The sequence below is a fragment of the Thamnophis elegans genome, chromosome 1 (genome assembly GCF_009769535.1).
Source record: "Thamnophis elegans isolate rThaEle1 chromosome 1, rThaEle1.pri, whole genome shotgun sequence".
NCBI classification, from domain to species: domain Eukaryota; kingdom Metazoa; phylum Chordata; class Lepidosauria; order Squamata; family Colubridae; genus Thamnophis; species Thamnophis elegans.
The window spans coordinates 96399665-96415845 of NC_045541.1; the positions used below are offsets into that span (position 1 = coordinate 96399665).

Here is a 16181-nt window from a genome sequence, read left to right on the forward strand (position 1 = left end):
TCAAAGGCCATAGAACACTCCCTCAGGGAAATCTTTCTTTTTGTTTATTTGAAGAGTGACAGGTAAATTTGAATCAGTATAGACTTAAAACCAGATCTGAGATTGCAAATAAAGTAATTACTATAGAACACTAGTCATAGATAGATAGATAGATAGATAGATAGATAGATAGATAGATAGATAGATAGATAGATAGATAGATAGATAGATAGATAGATAGATGGAGGTAGAGAGATAGATATAAATATATAAATATAATTTATGCCTGGCTATAGTATAGCTTTGTTACTTTGGATCCAGAATTCAAACAATGTTATGGAAGCCTTCTTTTGAGGGTATTATGAAATATACATAATAATCTGGGAAATATAATTTTCTGTACAAAAAACAATGTGATTATAAAATAAAGCAAATAAAATGTGTATTAAATATGTAAATATATTATTTAAAATTCATGGATTCCTGTTTTTTTTAAAAAAGTAAATAAATACATTAAATAATTAAAATAAATTAAATAAAAGATATTGCAATGACCAGCTTTAATCATGTGAATCCCATTCTAGCTGTCAAATGCATTATTTAGCTGTATTAGCTGTCATTTTCTGGTTATTTATGTAGCAGCTGCTCCATGCTTTTCATTGATTCCCCCAATCCCTAGTATTTACACATTCACACCATGGATCAGCCCCTTCCTTTAGTAGTTCAAAAACATACTGCATGTTTGGCATGCAAATTGATCCCAATATCTTCACTAGAATTAAGCATCAACATGGTTGGAAATCTCTAGCAAGCAAGAATGCGGTCTGGCCAATGATTTTACATATGGCAGCTATCAGCCTACGGTGAGCTCTCTGGGAGAGTACAGTGCAATTACAGAGATGGGTCAATCCATAACACCAATGTTAATGCCTGAGTGCTGCTCCCAAATAACCATGTGATATACAGTGAAAATTTATCCTTGGAACTGTTGCTTAAAGAACACAAAAACAGCAGCACTAGGCATCAGATCTACAAGGACGAGCAAATCAAGATTTTGCATCTGTTCAACACAGGCTACAACTCAGCCATAATAGGACAGAAACATAACAGGATTGTGAGCTGTGTGTCTGGATGCACAAACTCCCCATAGAATTCCTTCCTCTTTATCTCCAAACTCTGATTTAATACCATCATACAGGAAATACAAAACATCTGATATGGTTTTCATATTCAGTTGCAAATATTAGCCAAACACAGTGATGCTAGAGATGTAGTGCTGAGAAACATGCATTAGAATCAGCAAAACAGGAAGAGCTGAAGACTTTTCTAAAATAAACCCACATATCCAAAAATATTGCTATTTTCCCACTTGAAAGCTGTTCCATATGCTCAGAATATCTCCATGTTAAATGACCAAACAAGCTTAAGGCGATTTCAGGTTTATAAATCGCCCTGTTGCATCGGAGCAATGCCTTATCACGTCCACTATTCTATTCTCACCAAATTCCTTTTTGCAAGCCTAGAATCAATACAAGACATTCTGTTCTTCTGCTTATATGTTCCAATAACTGACTTGAGAGCATCTTGCTTCAAGTACTGGGTGTAATATATACTGTATGTTTTGCAGTAGCCTTATTATCTTGCATTGATTTGTCTCTTTTAAAGCTATCCACATTAGGGTGCCCAAGTCAATCATCACTTATTCATTCTTCCAGAGAGCCCGATCAGTGCAAGACACTCTGGGAGATTTGATTTTGCATCTTTGATCTTGGAGCAAGAACAACAAATTTAAAAATTGCCATTTTGGGGTAGAAAGCAGTATCACCCACACACCAGAGATGGGTTGCACCTGATTCGACCTGGATTGGGCAAACCAGTAGTAGCAGCAGAGGGAGGCTCTGCCCATCCACCTAGATGCTTCTGCACATGCGCAGAAGTGTTGTGCAAGCGCATGAGCGTACACATGTGAACCAGTAGTAAAAAACCCACCATTGCCACACACATGCCTTTAAACCTCCTTTTCACTTAACCCGTGTATGAGGAGAAGTGGAACTTTATCTTTGCTGCAGATGTCAATTTAAGTACTTAACTATCTGACTATCTATCTTGGAGATAATTGGACATAAATCTAATCCTCATAGGGTTTGTTGGCTGGGCAATGTTATCACTTCTGTTGACATGAGATTCTTTCCCTGATCGGTAACTCTTGGCTCACACCCCTTAAGCATATATGATAAGTGAAGTTATATTTGCTGTTGTTTTTCTAATACTTGAGAATGTTTCACATGTCAAATACTTACTACATTGAGCTACATTTTCTATTCAACCATCATTGCCTTAATTTGGAAGTAGCTATTTATATTTATAATGACTAAATATCATGGAGTCTTTGGCTGATGTATTTATTGCACTGCCCATCCATAAGTATTTATTATTGTGAAGAAGCATAAAAGCCCAGTCCATATGATGATCCTGGACTGGGGTGGCTGAGGTGGTGGTGTTGAGGGATTATGTTGTTGACTATTTTCCTTTGTAAGAATTTTGCTTTTATTATCCCTTTTTAAAAGCAAAAACAACAAACAAAGAACACTTGTTGAATCAGGGTTTGTGCATGTGGCTGCAGTGAAGCTAATCTAGCAAAGATTAAAGTTGCAGGTGTGGGGTCCCACATTATGGTCACCAATTGTTCTTGTAATAATAATTTTTACGTAAATATTGCATTTCCTTTGCATCTGAATACAAAACATGTACTGGAAGAATATACATCCAGTTTGAAACTCTTCCGTTTCTGTCTCAATGAACAAATTTAAAACCTACATGTAATCATAGCTAAGTGCCACATTACTATGCAGTGGTTTGCTCTCTATAGCTTTCAGATCTTTATTCACTCATCAGCGATCTTCACAGAACTCCATGTAAATGTATTTGGGCATGCCAACAAGACATTTTTCACATGCACAACATTAATATAAAATTACAAAGTTTTTATATTGACATGATTTATTTCTAATAATGTATTTAGGCAGGATAAGAATGGACTTATTAAAATTTAAAGATTACTACGAGTGTCCATAATTAAACGGATCGTTCACATTTAATACAATACATATTCTGTAATAGTAGTTCTAGCATAAATACTCATCTATGTATAACTCATATATGAATAACATTTAATTACCATCACGATCACTATATAACCCTTTTCACTAAAACTGAGTCACAAGGGCACGACAACAGCTCATTAATAGCATAATTGATTTCAAATGACATAACTGATTTATTGATGCATTGTAATTAAATATTTGCATTTCTAATCAGGTTTAAATTTAAGCTGCCCATTGTGATAAAGTATTTATTATTTTAAGAGAAACTTGGCTTACATAACTTTCAGCTTTCTATAATGTAGTTATTTTTTTTAATTCAGTCAAACCTGTTATATAGTATTTTTTTTAAAAAAATCTAGATGCTTTGACCTTTTTTGGATATTGTCCATTTCATTCAATTTCTATCAACTACTATATTATTTAAAAGGTTTGAAATCTATGAATTATGGTGCTGAGCCTGAGATCTTGAGTGACACTGGATTTAAATATTTTGCAATCCTTACAAATAAAAGGTCTATCCTCTTTTCCTGTTTAATGAGAAAAAAACACCATTCAAATTGTGTATGTTCTTTACTTGGGTGTGCACATTAAAAAACATACATCAGATGTAAAACTGCTCTGATTCTCCCCAAACTGATGTAAGAGCAGCATTAGCCAACAATGAGAGTCTTAAATGACTGCTAGTATTTTATTGCCTCAAATAATTATCATTATTTTCCTATTAACCCGAGACTGAACAGGCTAATAAGACAGGTTCCGGAATGTATCTTACCCCATTGTGTTAGGTAAATAACATGGCATTATCCAAAAAGGCTGCAATTAGAGTAGAATTAAAAACCCTTTTGCTGTGTTTTTCTAGCAATGCAAACCAGCTCTTTTGAAAAGCCATAGGAAGAAAATAGCCACGCCAGTCTGGCTTTGTCTGAAGCAGCGCTGCCAGCCGACTCCCTCCCGAATGGATCATTTCTCTACTTCACTCTCATTTGCCTTGCCCAGTGAAGGCCTCTGGCCTTTGACATTGCACACTGCACATTGTAGAGCAAAGGTATCACTATGGTTCTTTGTTCGTTGCACATCTACCTGAAATGGCCCTTAGAAAAAATACCCCAGTGACTCCATTATTTTTGCTCTGTAGGTACCTTGTTTCCCTGAAAATAAGACCTCCCCAAATAATAAGCCCAATCAGGCTTTTGAGCACATGGACTAAAATAAGCCCTCCCTGAAAATATTGCAACACAGCAGCAGCCATAAGGTAACCATACTTGCCACCTCCTACACCTCAAAAATAATAAGACCTCCCCGAAAATAAGGCCAAGCTTATTTTGGGGATCAAAAGAAAATAAGACACTGTCTTATTTTCAGGAAAACATGGTAGTCCTCAACTTACGACCATAACAGAACCCCAAATTTATGTTGCTAAGTGGGACATTTGTTAAGTGAATTTTGCCTCCTTTTACAAACTTTCTTGCCAAAGATGTTAAGTGAATCATTACGGTTGTGGAGTTAGTAACATCGTTGTTAAGCGAATCTGGTTTCCCCATTGACTTTGCTTGTCAAAAGATCACAAAAGCTGATCACATGACCCTGGGACACTGCGACTGTCATCAATATGTGTCAGTTGCCCAAACATCACGTGACCAAGGGAATTCTGCAATGGTTGGTCATAAGCATGAAAAATGGTCATAAGTCACTTTTTTCCAGTCCTGTTGTATCTTTGGTTGTTAAATGAACAGTTGTAAGTCAAGGACTACCTGTACAAAGTTCCTACTATTTAAAAGGGCAGTCATCTCTACCAACTACACACCGGTAGTCTTTGATTTACAACAGTTTGCTTAGTGACCATTCAAAGTTACAACAGCACTGAAAAAAGTGGACTGATGACCATTTTTCACACTTATGACCAACCGTTGCAGAATTACCTTGGTCACATGATGTTTGGGCAACTGACACATACTGATGACAGTTGCAGTGTCCCTGGAGTCATATTAATCCCCTTTTGCGACCTTGTGACAAGCAAGGTCAATGGGGAAAACCAATTTAACAACTGTAATCCTTCACTTAACAAATTTAGCAAGAAAATGGGGCATAACTCAACATATTTCCCACTTGGCATCATCAATTTTGGGCGCAATCGTGGTCGTTAGTTGAGGGCTGCCTGTATCAATTCGCTTATCCCAGCCCCATTGGTCTCTGGCTTACAGCTGCCTATTCAGCCGGCATACGCTGTTCTTACTACTGCTCTTCCGTCCGTGTCCCACCCTCCCCCGTTGCAGACTTAGGCGAAAGAGGAGAATTACACATTAAAAAAAAGCCAGGCCACCTGGGATGCCCCGCTTTAAGCTTTCCTGAACCAGGCAAGAACGCGGTCGATTAAAAGCCCATCCTAGAAACAACATACACATATACTGCTGCCACCCGGAGGAACGTCGATACGGTACGATTCTCAACTACCCCCCAGCGTCTTAGTAGGACTGCTGGGCAGCTCCTTTCCCCTCGCCTCGCTTCCCCACGTCCGTACTGCGCCACCAAAAGGCAGCCGGGGCAACGCTCCCTCACTGATCGCGTGCCAATCACGCAGGCTTCGCCCCTAAAGTTTTTAGTTTCTCCTCAGAGGAGCGAAGGGACCATCCGACTGGACAACCCACCAATAGGACAAGACCTTTCCCGGCCCAACTGCCTCCGAGGGAAGGCGGCAAATAAGACGTTCTCCTTAGCAAACAGACAATCGGAGGTGGTGGTGGGAGGGGCTCATTTGGACGGCGAAATAGACTGCAGCACCGATCAACCAAGAATGCTTTAGGTACAGCGACAGGCGATGCTGTTATGTCTGAACTACAAATATATCCTGATTTTTTTTTATTATTGTTGTTTACAGTGCGGTATAGGGAAATAGCTCAGATCTGGGGACATAATTAAACTATAGAGCAGTTAACTCGATACACGCTTGTCTTTTGAATACAGTATCTTTCTTAATGTGGAAGGCCAGGCTGTTGAATGACGGCTCTCGTTGGGGAAATTAATGGAGAAAAATTCTATTCTCAAATCAAGATTTCCCGTATAGAAGTTCGTCCGGGCACCTGGGGCTTTCTCGCTGAAACAAAGGGTTCGAACTATAAACATAGTCACATCCACGCTTAGAAAGACACCCATGAGTTATTTTAGATAATATGCCTGTCCACCATAAGAAATAGCAAGAAATAAGTCCGTCTGTCTTAAAACTTCAGTCGGATCATTGGGTCGCGTTAGCAAAAGAACTTAATTGTGATTTCTGAATAGCTTGCAAGAATTTCTGCTATCAGCCTTTCAGGCAGATATATTGTAACCTTTCAGTTAGCACTGAAAACCTGAAAGTTTGTTTCCTTATCGTCACTTGGAGATTCACACTTACGTCAGACTTCAGATACAAAGGACAGATTGTTTGCTCTGGAAACGTTATCGCTCCATGGCTGAGGAGATTCTCAATCATCCAGGTCATGATTGTCTCCAGGGTGTTGTTTTCCCCCTCTCAAAAATCAATTGGATTTTCTTGATGTTTTCTTTGAAAACGTTTCGCTTCTCATCCAAGAACTGAAGAAGCTTCTTGGATCGGAAGCAAAACGTCTTCAAACAAAAAACCAAGAAATTCCACTTGCCTTTTGGGGGGGAAATGTCTTTGAGTGATCACTGCACGCCGCAATGCATCCGTTTCTACCTGGTTACATCGCCTCCTTCGCCATGCCAAATCAACTTGTCGCGTTTTCCGTTGGAATTAAAAATTTGCACCACTCCTAGGCTGTGTCCTCATAACACGCTTCCCTTCTAAGTTTGCTTGATTAGGATTTTTTCACCTACCCAATTTTCTAGGCTGGCGCGATATACCGAACGATGGGATGCATCACGAGTTTAGTCTGTGAGTCAGGGCGTCGTGATAACGCCCCGTATGAACCTCCCACCCGAATGTGTGTGACCTTAGCAGACGTACCCATGGAAAGGGGTAAAAAAACGACCAGCAGGCGAAAGCTTCTTCGGCGTGGGCGCCAAGGAAACCACGACAGGCTCAGCTGACAATCGTGGGTTTCGCTTAACAGTTGAAGTGGTTTCCTTGTTAATGAAGCTCTCGGGTCTCAAGAGGGACTCCTGCCTGCAGTCTTAAGGGAGGACACTTTTTTTTCTTTAGGAAAAGCTCGGTCCCCCGTGGCAGAGCCTTTTAGAAGCTCCCACTTGGCCTCCTCAAGAGCCGCCCTTCTCTGTCGGGCCCGAAGCTGGCGAAAGAGCGGCGCTAGGACCTTTGACTTTCCCCCTCCTTAATGAGCAGCGGGCAAGCGCGGCTCGGCAGCGTCTGAGCACGTTCTGAGCCCAGAATCCTCGCAGGATCTAATTAACAGGTAGCTTCGCTCCCTGGGTGCCTGAAACCTCTTGCCAGACACCATAGAAACGAAGCCTTAAGACCCCCGCGCCATCTGCGCGCTTTCCTTTCTTTCTGCAAAAAAAGAAAAACCCTCGGAAGTCACTTTCTCTTCCTCCTGGCTCGTACAGAAGGCGGCTCATTCACTCTATTCGTTTAGCCATCAATAATACTGTAGCTGCTTTTTGATGGGGGAGAGAGAGAGAGAGAGAGGGAGAGAAAGAGCCTCTTTTGTTCTTGTTGTTTTGAAAGCGGAGTTAATTAAGAATAAAAACACTCGAGCCAGCTTCAGTGATAGCCAGAAAGATCTACTAGGGTAATAAACCTGTGATAATAAAATAAAATAAAATAGAAGCACCGCTCTCTAAGCAACTTCTCATCAAGAGAAAATCCAGGTAGAGAGAGACAGGTGAAATGGTCCAACAAGCAAAGATGCTTTAAACATAAAGCCCTATTTGATAATCAGCCGCAAAAGCAGCGATAATATGTCATGTAGAACCAAACGGGGATGAATTGATTTTTATATTTGGATTATACATCTCTATTCGACTAATAGTAACAGTAGCAACATTTAAGAAGAGCAGCAACCCCGGTCGTTTGAAAACGAGGCAAACCAAGCCAGCCCATTCTGGGCCGGCCTCTAGAGACGGTCGATACCGCGGTATTTTAAGCCACGCCTTCTCCCTCTCTAAATAAATAAATAAAAAACCTTTCCCAACAATATAAATCGTTGGTCTGAAGCGGATTAGAGAACATGGCACAGAAAACCCCTGGATTAAAATGCGGGAATACCGTAAAGGTGACCTTTCGAGAATGAAACTAAAGGCCGCCCGGTGACTTGAAGCAGAGCCAAACTAACGGGTTCAGGCAGTGGTGTATTAATCATTAAGCAGACTAAGCACGTGCTTAGGGCACCAGGCCCAAAGGGGGCACCACAAAATTGAGAAAGAAAAAAAAAACAGTGAAGATTTGTGCAATATGTACAAAGGAGGGGGGCACCAAGATTTGTCAGTGCTTAGGGCACCAGTGAGCCTTAATCCGCCCTGGGCTCAGGAGTGGAAACGTACAGCGTATAGCTTACTTGGGAACGATCCCATCGAATAAAATGGTACATTTAGGCCACCCGCCATTAAAGACCAGAGAACAGGATACCTGCGCTTTGAATTGTTCAACAGAAGAGGGAATTTCAAACAGCGGCCGACTAGCCTGAGCAATTTAAATACTATTTTTTCTTTATATACTTTATTCATTAAACATGAAACTCAGCCAACTGAACATTCAAAAATGCATTACAAATACCATTGACGGGTGCTAATGGTTGATACGATTTGCTGCCAGGGTCCTAGGAATCAACCAAGTACCTTCTTAAAATATAAGATGTTCCTATTATTATTATTATTATTATTATTATTATTATTATTATTATTATTATTATTATTATTATTATTATTATTATTCAGAGGGGAGAAATCCCGTCCTCGTTTTGTACTGGTTTCCCGATTTCTCTTGACAGCGTACAGTTAGGGAGAAGCGAAGGTCCTTCAGGAAAACAGCGGAGACTCAACTTGTTTGCTTCTTTCTTCTCGCAAGGAACGCTGCGAGACATTTTGCCCCTCCCCCTGTGCGCAAAGTAGAACCGGCGAAGAAGCCCAAGTATGCACCCTGCGAGGTTGCGCACCAGTCGACTCGTGGGGAGGGGGGATTATTAGCTCCCTCCTCCTCTTTCCCCCCCCCAAACCACACAGTGTGTTGCGAGCAAGGCTACCTTGACTTCCACGTCACAGCCGGAGAAGAGGTAGATGTTGGCTGCTGCGCTTACCTGTTAGCTGCCAGCCTAGATGAAATATAGCCCCCGGGGATCTGCGTGACTATATATCCCCAGAAAAAAGAGCCGTGGATCATGCCAACTGTTTCTGGGTCCCAGTTGAACTTCGCTTTCTTCCAAAGCGATAAAGGAGAGAGAGAGAGAGCGAGGGAAGAGAGAAAGAGAGAGGGGATTGGTGGTGGTAAAGACAAACCAACGCGCTAAATCAAAACATTTCTAAAGAGAAGTTGGGGCGAGGCGGGAATCCACGGAATTACACTGTCCGTGGCTCTCTGTCGTAACCCCATGGCAGTTGTTGTCCCTTTATTCTGCTATACTCAACAAGTATCCCAAGTAATTTGTCTCTTTTTAATGATCGGGTTTCACCAGAAATAGAGTTAGGATAGGGTACTAAGAGCCCGCTCCCCGTGATTTTAATTGTAATTGATTCCTGTCTGTTGATTTATTTATTTGGTAACCTGCGGGGGACGAAGGCATGGGTCTTTGTGACACATCCAATTCTGACTAGGCTGGCCGATAAACAAGACAAAAAAAACAACAACCCCAAAGCGGTTGTGATCCTACGCTGGAAGGAAAGATCACACAAGGTTAGTTACATCAGCTGAGCAATCGCTCAGGTCTGAGCCAAAACCTTACGGCAGAGACTTGTCTTGCCATTTATTGACTCGGTTCTATTCTTGATGGATCGGGAGAGATCATTGGCGAATTTCAGCTATTACTCAACGTAATTATTCCCTGGAGAAAATGCTCGCTTGCATCAAGATTGCACCTTGATATTCCACACCTCAATCCCTGGGCTTCTCCTTCTACCACCCCAACGCTCTGAGGTTAGGAACCTCTTGCTATAGGTTATCTAGATTTCCCCATATCTTAATGAAGGTTCCCTCCCCGTCCGCCCCCCATTCGCTTTTTGTATGTATGTATGTATGTATGTATGTATGTATGTATGTATGTATGTATGTATGTATGTATAGAACTCTAAGGTTTCCCAACATTTTCCAGGCCTTTCGATGTTTCGTTTTTTTGGTGAATGAGTTTTCGTAATCATTATTTATTATCGACCTGAAAGAGTAGATGGGCCGGGGTAATAGCTACATCTTGTCCCACATCGATTTTAGAGGGGCGGGTCCCTAAGAGATTCAGGTGTCAGGTTTAGCCCCTAGGAAGGCTCTAATTCAAGTAAACGCGGGGGGAGGGGTGATTGCTAGCAGGGCCGCCCCTTTTACAAGGGTACGGTCTGTCTTTCAATCCACAGGCGGTGCGATTCTGAGAAGTACAAAATATAAAAAAATAAAAACTGGGTGGAAGTAGCATTTTAACCACTGGAACTTCAATCAGCACTCCTAAATGGGGGAAGGAGCTGCAGTCTCATTTTACGGGAACAGACCGAGGTCTCCTTTGGATCGCGCTCGACCCTTGATGGCTTCATGGACCCGGCCATGCAGTTGAATGGCAATGGCCGAGTTGCGATTTATCATTTCCTTCTTCCAGACGTTTCGGTTGCCTTTTGTAATCTAGCCTATAGTCCTAGGGTTTCCTCATCTCCCCCCCCCCCCACTAAACACCCGCGGTTCCATTTTCCGATACCGTCCAAGCTTGGAAAGTGGATCTCTGTCCTTGAAGAAGAGAAAGGGCAAACCACCTTTATATCATTGCCAAAACAACGTGTCCACGAGGTCATCAGAAGCCGACCTGAGTTCGAGGGCGTTTTCCCTTTTCCCTTTTTCTTTTGGTCTTCTGCAGTAGAATTTGGAGGTTTAGTTGAGTATCTGGGAACGAAGACGGGGTTCTCAACAGTGACTTAAAAGATTGGGGTGTTCTGGGCTGAAGTCCAAACAGTCGCCTGGGAGGCTTTGTGGAAATAATAGGAAAAGGGGAGGGCTCCTACATTTGGTGCTTTTCGAGAGGAGAAAGAAGGGCGAGGTGATCAAAGGGGGGATGTGTTTATTTAATTCGGATCCGGGATCAGTCTGTCATTAACAGGTCAATCAACAAAAGCGAGCCAATGTAAGGAAATGTCACTCACTGCTGTGGGAAATGGCGGAGAGAGAGGGGGGAGGGAGGAAGGGAGGGAGGAAGGGAGGGAGGAAGGGAGGGAGGGAGGGAGGGAAGGAGGGGCAACGGGTGAGTGGGAAGTAAAAGCAGGAAGAAGGAAATATCCCTTTCCCTCGCCACTCCGTAGGCACCCTTGTTTGACCTCTACTTTGCAACGCTTTGCATCTTGTTCTAAAGACCGGCCTCTTTTCCTCCAACATGGGAACAATTCAAACCACAACCTAAGGGGCGATAGGTAACAGCCTTGGCTTCCCAACATGGATGTCGGGAAAGACATTCGGGAATCATCTGTGCGCAGAGGGGAGGATTGTTCCTGGAACTCGCTCACCTCTTTGATGATTTTCCCTCCTCGGTGGATGGTGCTGTTGTTGACCATGTCCACAATAGCTACTCCAAGGTTACAGCGGATTCCAAAGGAAATGCAGAAACCCAGTCCGCTCATGATGGCGATGATATATCGCCGAGGTAACCCGAAGCAGGTGCAGTCGCACAAAGGCGGTTTTTTCGCGGGCACGTCCAGGGGCTTCCCATCTTCCGTCAACTCGATGTTGTCCTCGGGCTTCTGCTTTTTCTCAAGGACTCTGTCAAATCAGAGGAGAGAACTCAGTCAAGGGATCTACTTGCTTACCGGGAGGAGGTGGCGACTTAAATATACTATCTTTGAATTGTGTGCGGGTATGTTGTGTGCTGGGGATTTACAGTTTGACGCAAAAAAAAAAAATAGTCCTAATAACTATTGGTAATTCTAGGGTTTTTTTTAAAGGGTGGGAGCACCCAAACATGTACAAAGAGTATTTTCTTACTTGATCGAGAAGCAATTAGTCCCTACATCCTAGAAATGTAATGAAGTGGGATTAAAATAAATCCTATTTTCTGTACTACTTCTTGAAGGGCATGGGAGTGGGTGGGAGAAAATGCGAATCCTGGCTAAGATTTCCCAAATAATTGGTAGCATTTCCAAGGAAGAAATTAAGGGCCTTAGAGGAGCAGGACAGCCACGTTTTCTGTCCTCAAAAGCTAGGCTAACTGGATACTTTCCCCATCAGTTAGGAAGTCCAGAATTGTACCTATCTAACTGTGTACACTTCAAAGAAAACCAGTCAATGGCCTTTTACACATTTAATTCCAATTTACTATTTCACGTTGTAAGGAGGCGCTAAGACGCACCTCCTTCTTCCACAGCTATAGAGATGGTCTTTGTTACCAAGCTCCAAGAAGACTTGGTCTTGCAGCTTCAATCGGTCTATAAATTGCATGGCAAACAGGAGAAGGAAGGATGAAAGCTTAGGTAAGGGTATTCCCGGGAGAGAATCTTACTTGGGAGGGAGCTAATCTATATAATTGGCAGGTGTGTGGTTCTTTCAGATCTCAAAATGGCTGTCCGCCACTTTTCCATTGGAGAAAATCTTGCACCTGTGCATTTTCTGCAAATTAGTCTATCTGCCATTAGAATAAGATAGAAACCTATCCTGTCTATTAATAATGAAAGCTTCATCCCTTGAGTGAGTCTACTTGGCAATAATCCCCTTTGAGTTGAGTGAGACTTCCTCCAGGTGAGGGTATATTTATAGGATTGCAGCCTTAAGCAGGGTGGATTTTGTTTCCTCTCCATATTAGTGCTAAAATAAAAATAAATGGATGCTTTTAAAATTTTCTGGCTTTGATATGCAAAGTACTTTACACTGTATACATGGCAGTGACCCAAACACACAGTTGACACCCTTTCAAGTTGCGTGCCTTTAAAATTTTTGTTATCTTCCCAACAAAGGCAACCAATACACTTTCAAGAAGAGAGAAACCATGGCTATTTGTTGGAAGCATTTCTCCCGACCCCTCTTTCGTTTTGTGTAACTGACCATCTATGGCTGACATCAGTGTCTTTTAATAATTCAGAATAAGAGAGTAACAGCAATTCCTGGGAGAATTAGGACACTGAAGTTACCGTGGACAGAACAGAAGTTGTGAGCTTTTCTTAACAGCTTTTCTCTCAGCTAAGATTCACAGTCAATAGTAGCAGAAGAATCCCCCCTCTCCCCCGATCCTGAATCTATGATGAGAATCGAATTTCACAAAGTGTTCTGCTCTGGATTACAGTAGTAGAACTCAATAATCAAATAAACCATTCTATTTTAACCTGGCAAGCACAAACATCGGACAATGTTCGGGTTTTTGCAACAACTAAAACCTCTCCCAGTTGAGTTCTTGTGGGAGGAAATAACACAAAAATCTGTTCAAATAAAGAGCCTTATTAAAATCTCCTTTTTTAAAGATGAATAATTTCTATTCCAAATATGAAATTAAATATTCCATGATAGTTTCATTTGATTTACTGCTGGGTAATCAGACACTATATACATTGCCAAAAAGAGTCATATTTGTATAGGTGTGCCATTTAAAAATGTATACAGAGTTCATCCATGTTAAAATGACAACGAAATACTAAAATTGAATAATAATATTAATATAAACAAAACTTATTATCCTATTTATTTAAAGCAACTTAAATCATTGGTTACAGATGGAATATGTCTGTGATCTAGACCTTTCTTCCTTGCTGGACTGATAGTAGATTCAGCTCCCACACAGAAATTGTTACGTGCCTCTTGGATATTTATACCATTTAAACTCTGGATATATAATAAGAATATTTTCAGTGCTGTAAAGGGTTAGAATTGCCGCAATGGAAGCTTTGCTAATTAAATGCTAACAGCTGACCTTTCTCTGCAGGTTTACCCCACCCTTTTGACCATCAAGAACTTTAAAAAAAAAATCCTATGGAAAGATTAAGATCATAATAAGGTATATTCACATACACTGTAACTATATGACATTATGTTGAAATTACATTGATTTCTTTAATAGTCATAGATATCATTAATTGCTCTACAAAAGATTGGCCTCCTCTGCAGATAGATTTACATGTATGCATCACTATTTTGAGGACATTTTTCCTAGTCTCTCTTTTGAGCATGTTTAAATTAGAGAAAAGGCATTCATTTATCAATTATTTATGATCTGCATGTTTTTTGCTCATATAAAAAGATCATTCATGGGGGACTGATCAGTGCAGATCAAAACTCGTATTTATTCATTTTTTTATGGGAGAAGAGGAAAAGATGGGGGAAAGGTTTTCCTATTAGTGCTCAGTTGTATAAATGAAACTATTCCATTTCAAAGCATAAATTACCCTTCCCCCATATACATTTGTCTGAATAACAGTCTGGCATCTCAGAATTGAATTACCCGATTTTTAGGATTGGGATTCTTAAGGACACATCTCTGACTGAAAACCAAATTTATCCTCTTACAAACAAGTAGCAAGGTGTCACATATCCAAAGCATCCCTTCCTTCCTTCCTTCCTTCCTTCCTTCCTTCCTTCCTTCCTTCCTCCTTTCTTCTGAATTTAGAGTCCTCATTAACAATATCGAAGCATCACAATGAAAATAAACACATAGCTTTAGACATAGATCACGAATACAATAATTATCCTCTATGATAAGAAGTGGAAAAAAGAACCTCACTGTGGAAGCATCACATTATTCTCATTTTTTAAAAAAGAAAACACACAAAATTTTCTTACCTATAGATCTGACCGAGTGATTTCCCAGCAAGATTTTTCAGTTTCTCCTTCCCAGGAGTCAGAATCCTTTGTTTTACAGACTCCATTCCTGTAAAGATTTCAACTGTCTTTCACCAGGTTAACAAGGATGCCCTTACAAGCCTCGAAGATGGATCATATTGGTTCCATATTAAACTTTTTTCCATAAAAGAATGTTGCACATCCAGATAAAAGGACGAGTCAAAGTCTTCGTGCGGGTGTGTGTCTGAATGTGTGTAAGAGAAAGTGTGTGTGTGTGACAGAGGAGAGAGACACTGTAGATGTATATCTGTGGGTGAGGCGGAAAGAAACAGAGCCAGGAAGGGGGGAAAAGGAAAAGATTGAGTGTCTACCTGAAGCCCATGGGTTTCTTAAAAGAACAGAAGTTGTGAGACTGAACTAAAAGGTCCTCTTAAAGATGAAGAATCCATTAGCAAAACGACAAGCAAAACCATTGGTATTTTGAAGGAGCTTTGATTGAAAGTCTAATGTAAGTATAATCCTCTACTGGTGTGGATTATTTTGCTGTGGTTGTGTATATAGAGGTAGAGATCGTCAAAGACAATAAATCCCATATGCATAGAATCCTTACCAGTGCTCACCTCACACCAGTTTGGGTGAATCCCTGATAACTGCGCTACATGCTCTGGCACAAAGGCAGCACTAGCATTTCATTATTTGTTTGCAATACATCAGCTACTTCCTCCAGGGCTGGAAAGAGTAAATTAAAGTCAATGTGGGAGGATCACACGTAGCGCAAATGGGTGACTCTTCTCTACTGTACGTCCTCTTCAATGTTCCCCCCTTGCCCTTAGAGATTTCAGCACCATCAACAGCGCCGTGTCAATACAATGTCCTCTAGATTGTTTTCAGCACCACGGAGAGCGCAATCGGAAGCTTTCCTCCACCATCAACGTTCTAGGGGAATTGGGCGGACTCATTACAGTGAAGTCAATGAAGAGTGGGTGCCATGGAAACCAAAAGGAGCCAGTCAAGACTCGCCATCTCCAGGTTTTCCAAGAGCAACACACTTTGCAAAGAAAATAGGGTTTTACGAGATGCTGGCAATTAATTTTAGGATTTCCATGTCTGACTCCATTTTTTTTTTGACGCATAGACTGACCCAGTTGCGCAGTGCAAACACCACCTAGCATTCCCATAGCTTTTGCTGCAGTAAAACAAAACTGTCAGAACACTTCTTGCCAAGAGAATATGCCCTTTTAGTTATGAAGCTG

The 16181-nt window shown here is 41.2% G+C and overlaps 1 protein-coding gene across 1 annotated transcript in view; it reads right to left on the minus strand.

Moving 5' to 3' along the window:
* SLC17A6 (solute carrier family 17 member 6) overlaps positions 1-15014 on the minus strand; it is a 54746-nt gene extending 39732 nt beyond the window's left edge. Inside the window, exons 1-3 of the mRNA XM_032226501.1 lie at positions 14929-15014; positions 11676-11928; positions 9287-9405 (exon numbers count right to left, since the gene is read on the minus strand). Coding sequence (XP_032082392.1) covers positions 9287-9405; positions 11676-11928; positions 14929-15014 — 458 coding nt within the window. The remainder of the gene's footprint in view (positions 1-9286; positions 9406-11675; positions 11929-14928) is intronic.
* Between the last annotated feature and the right edge of the window lie 1167 nt (positions 15015-16181).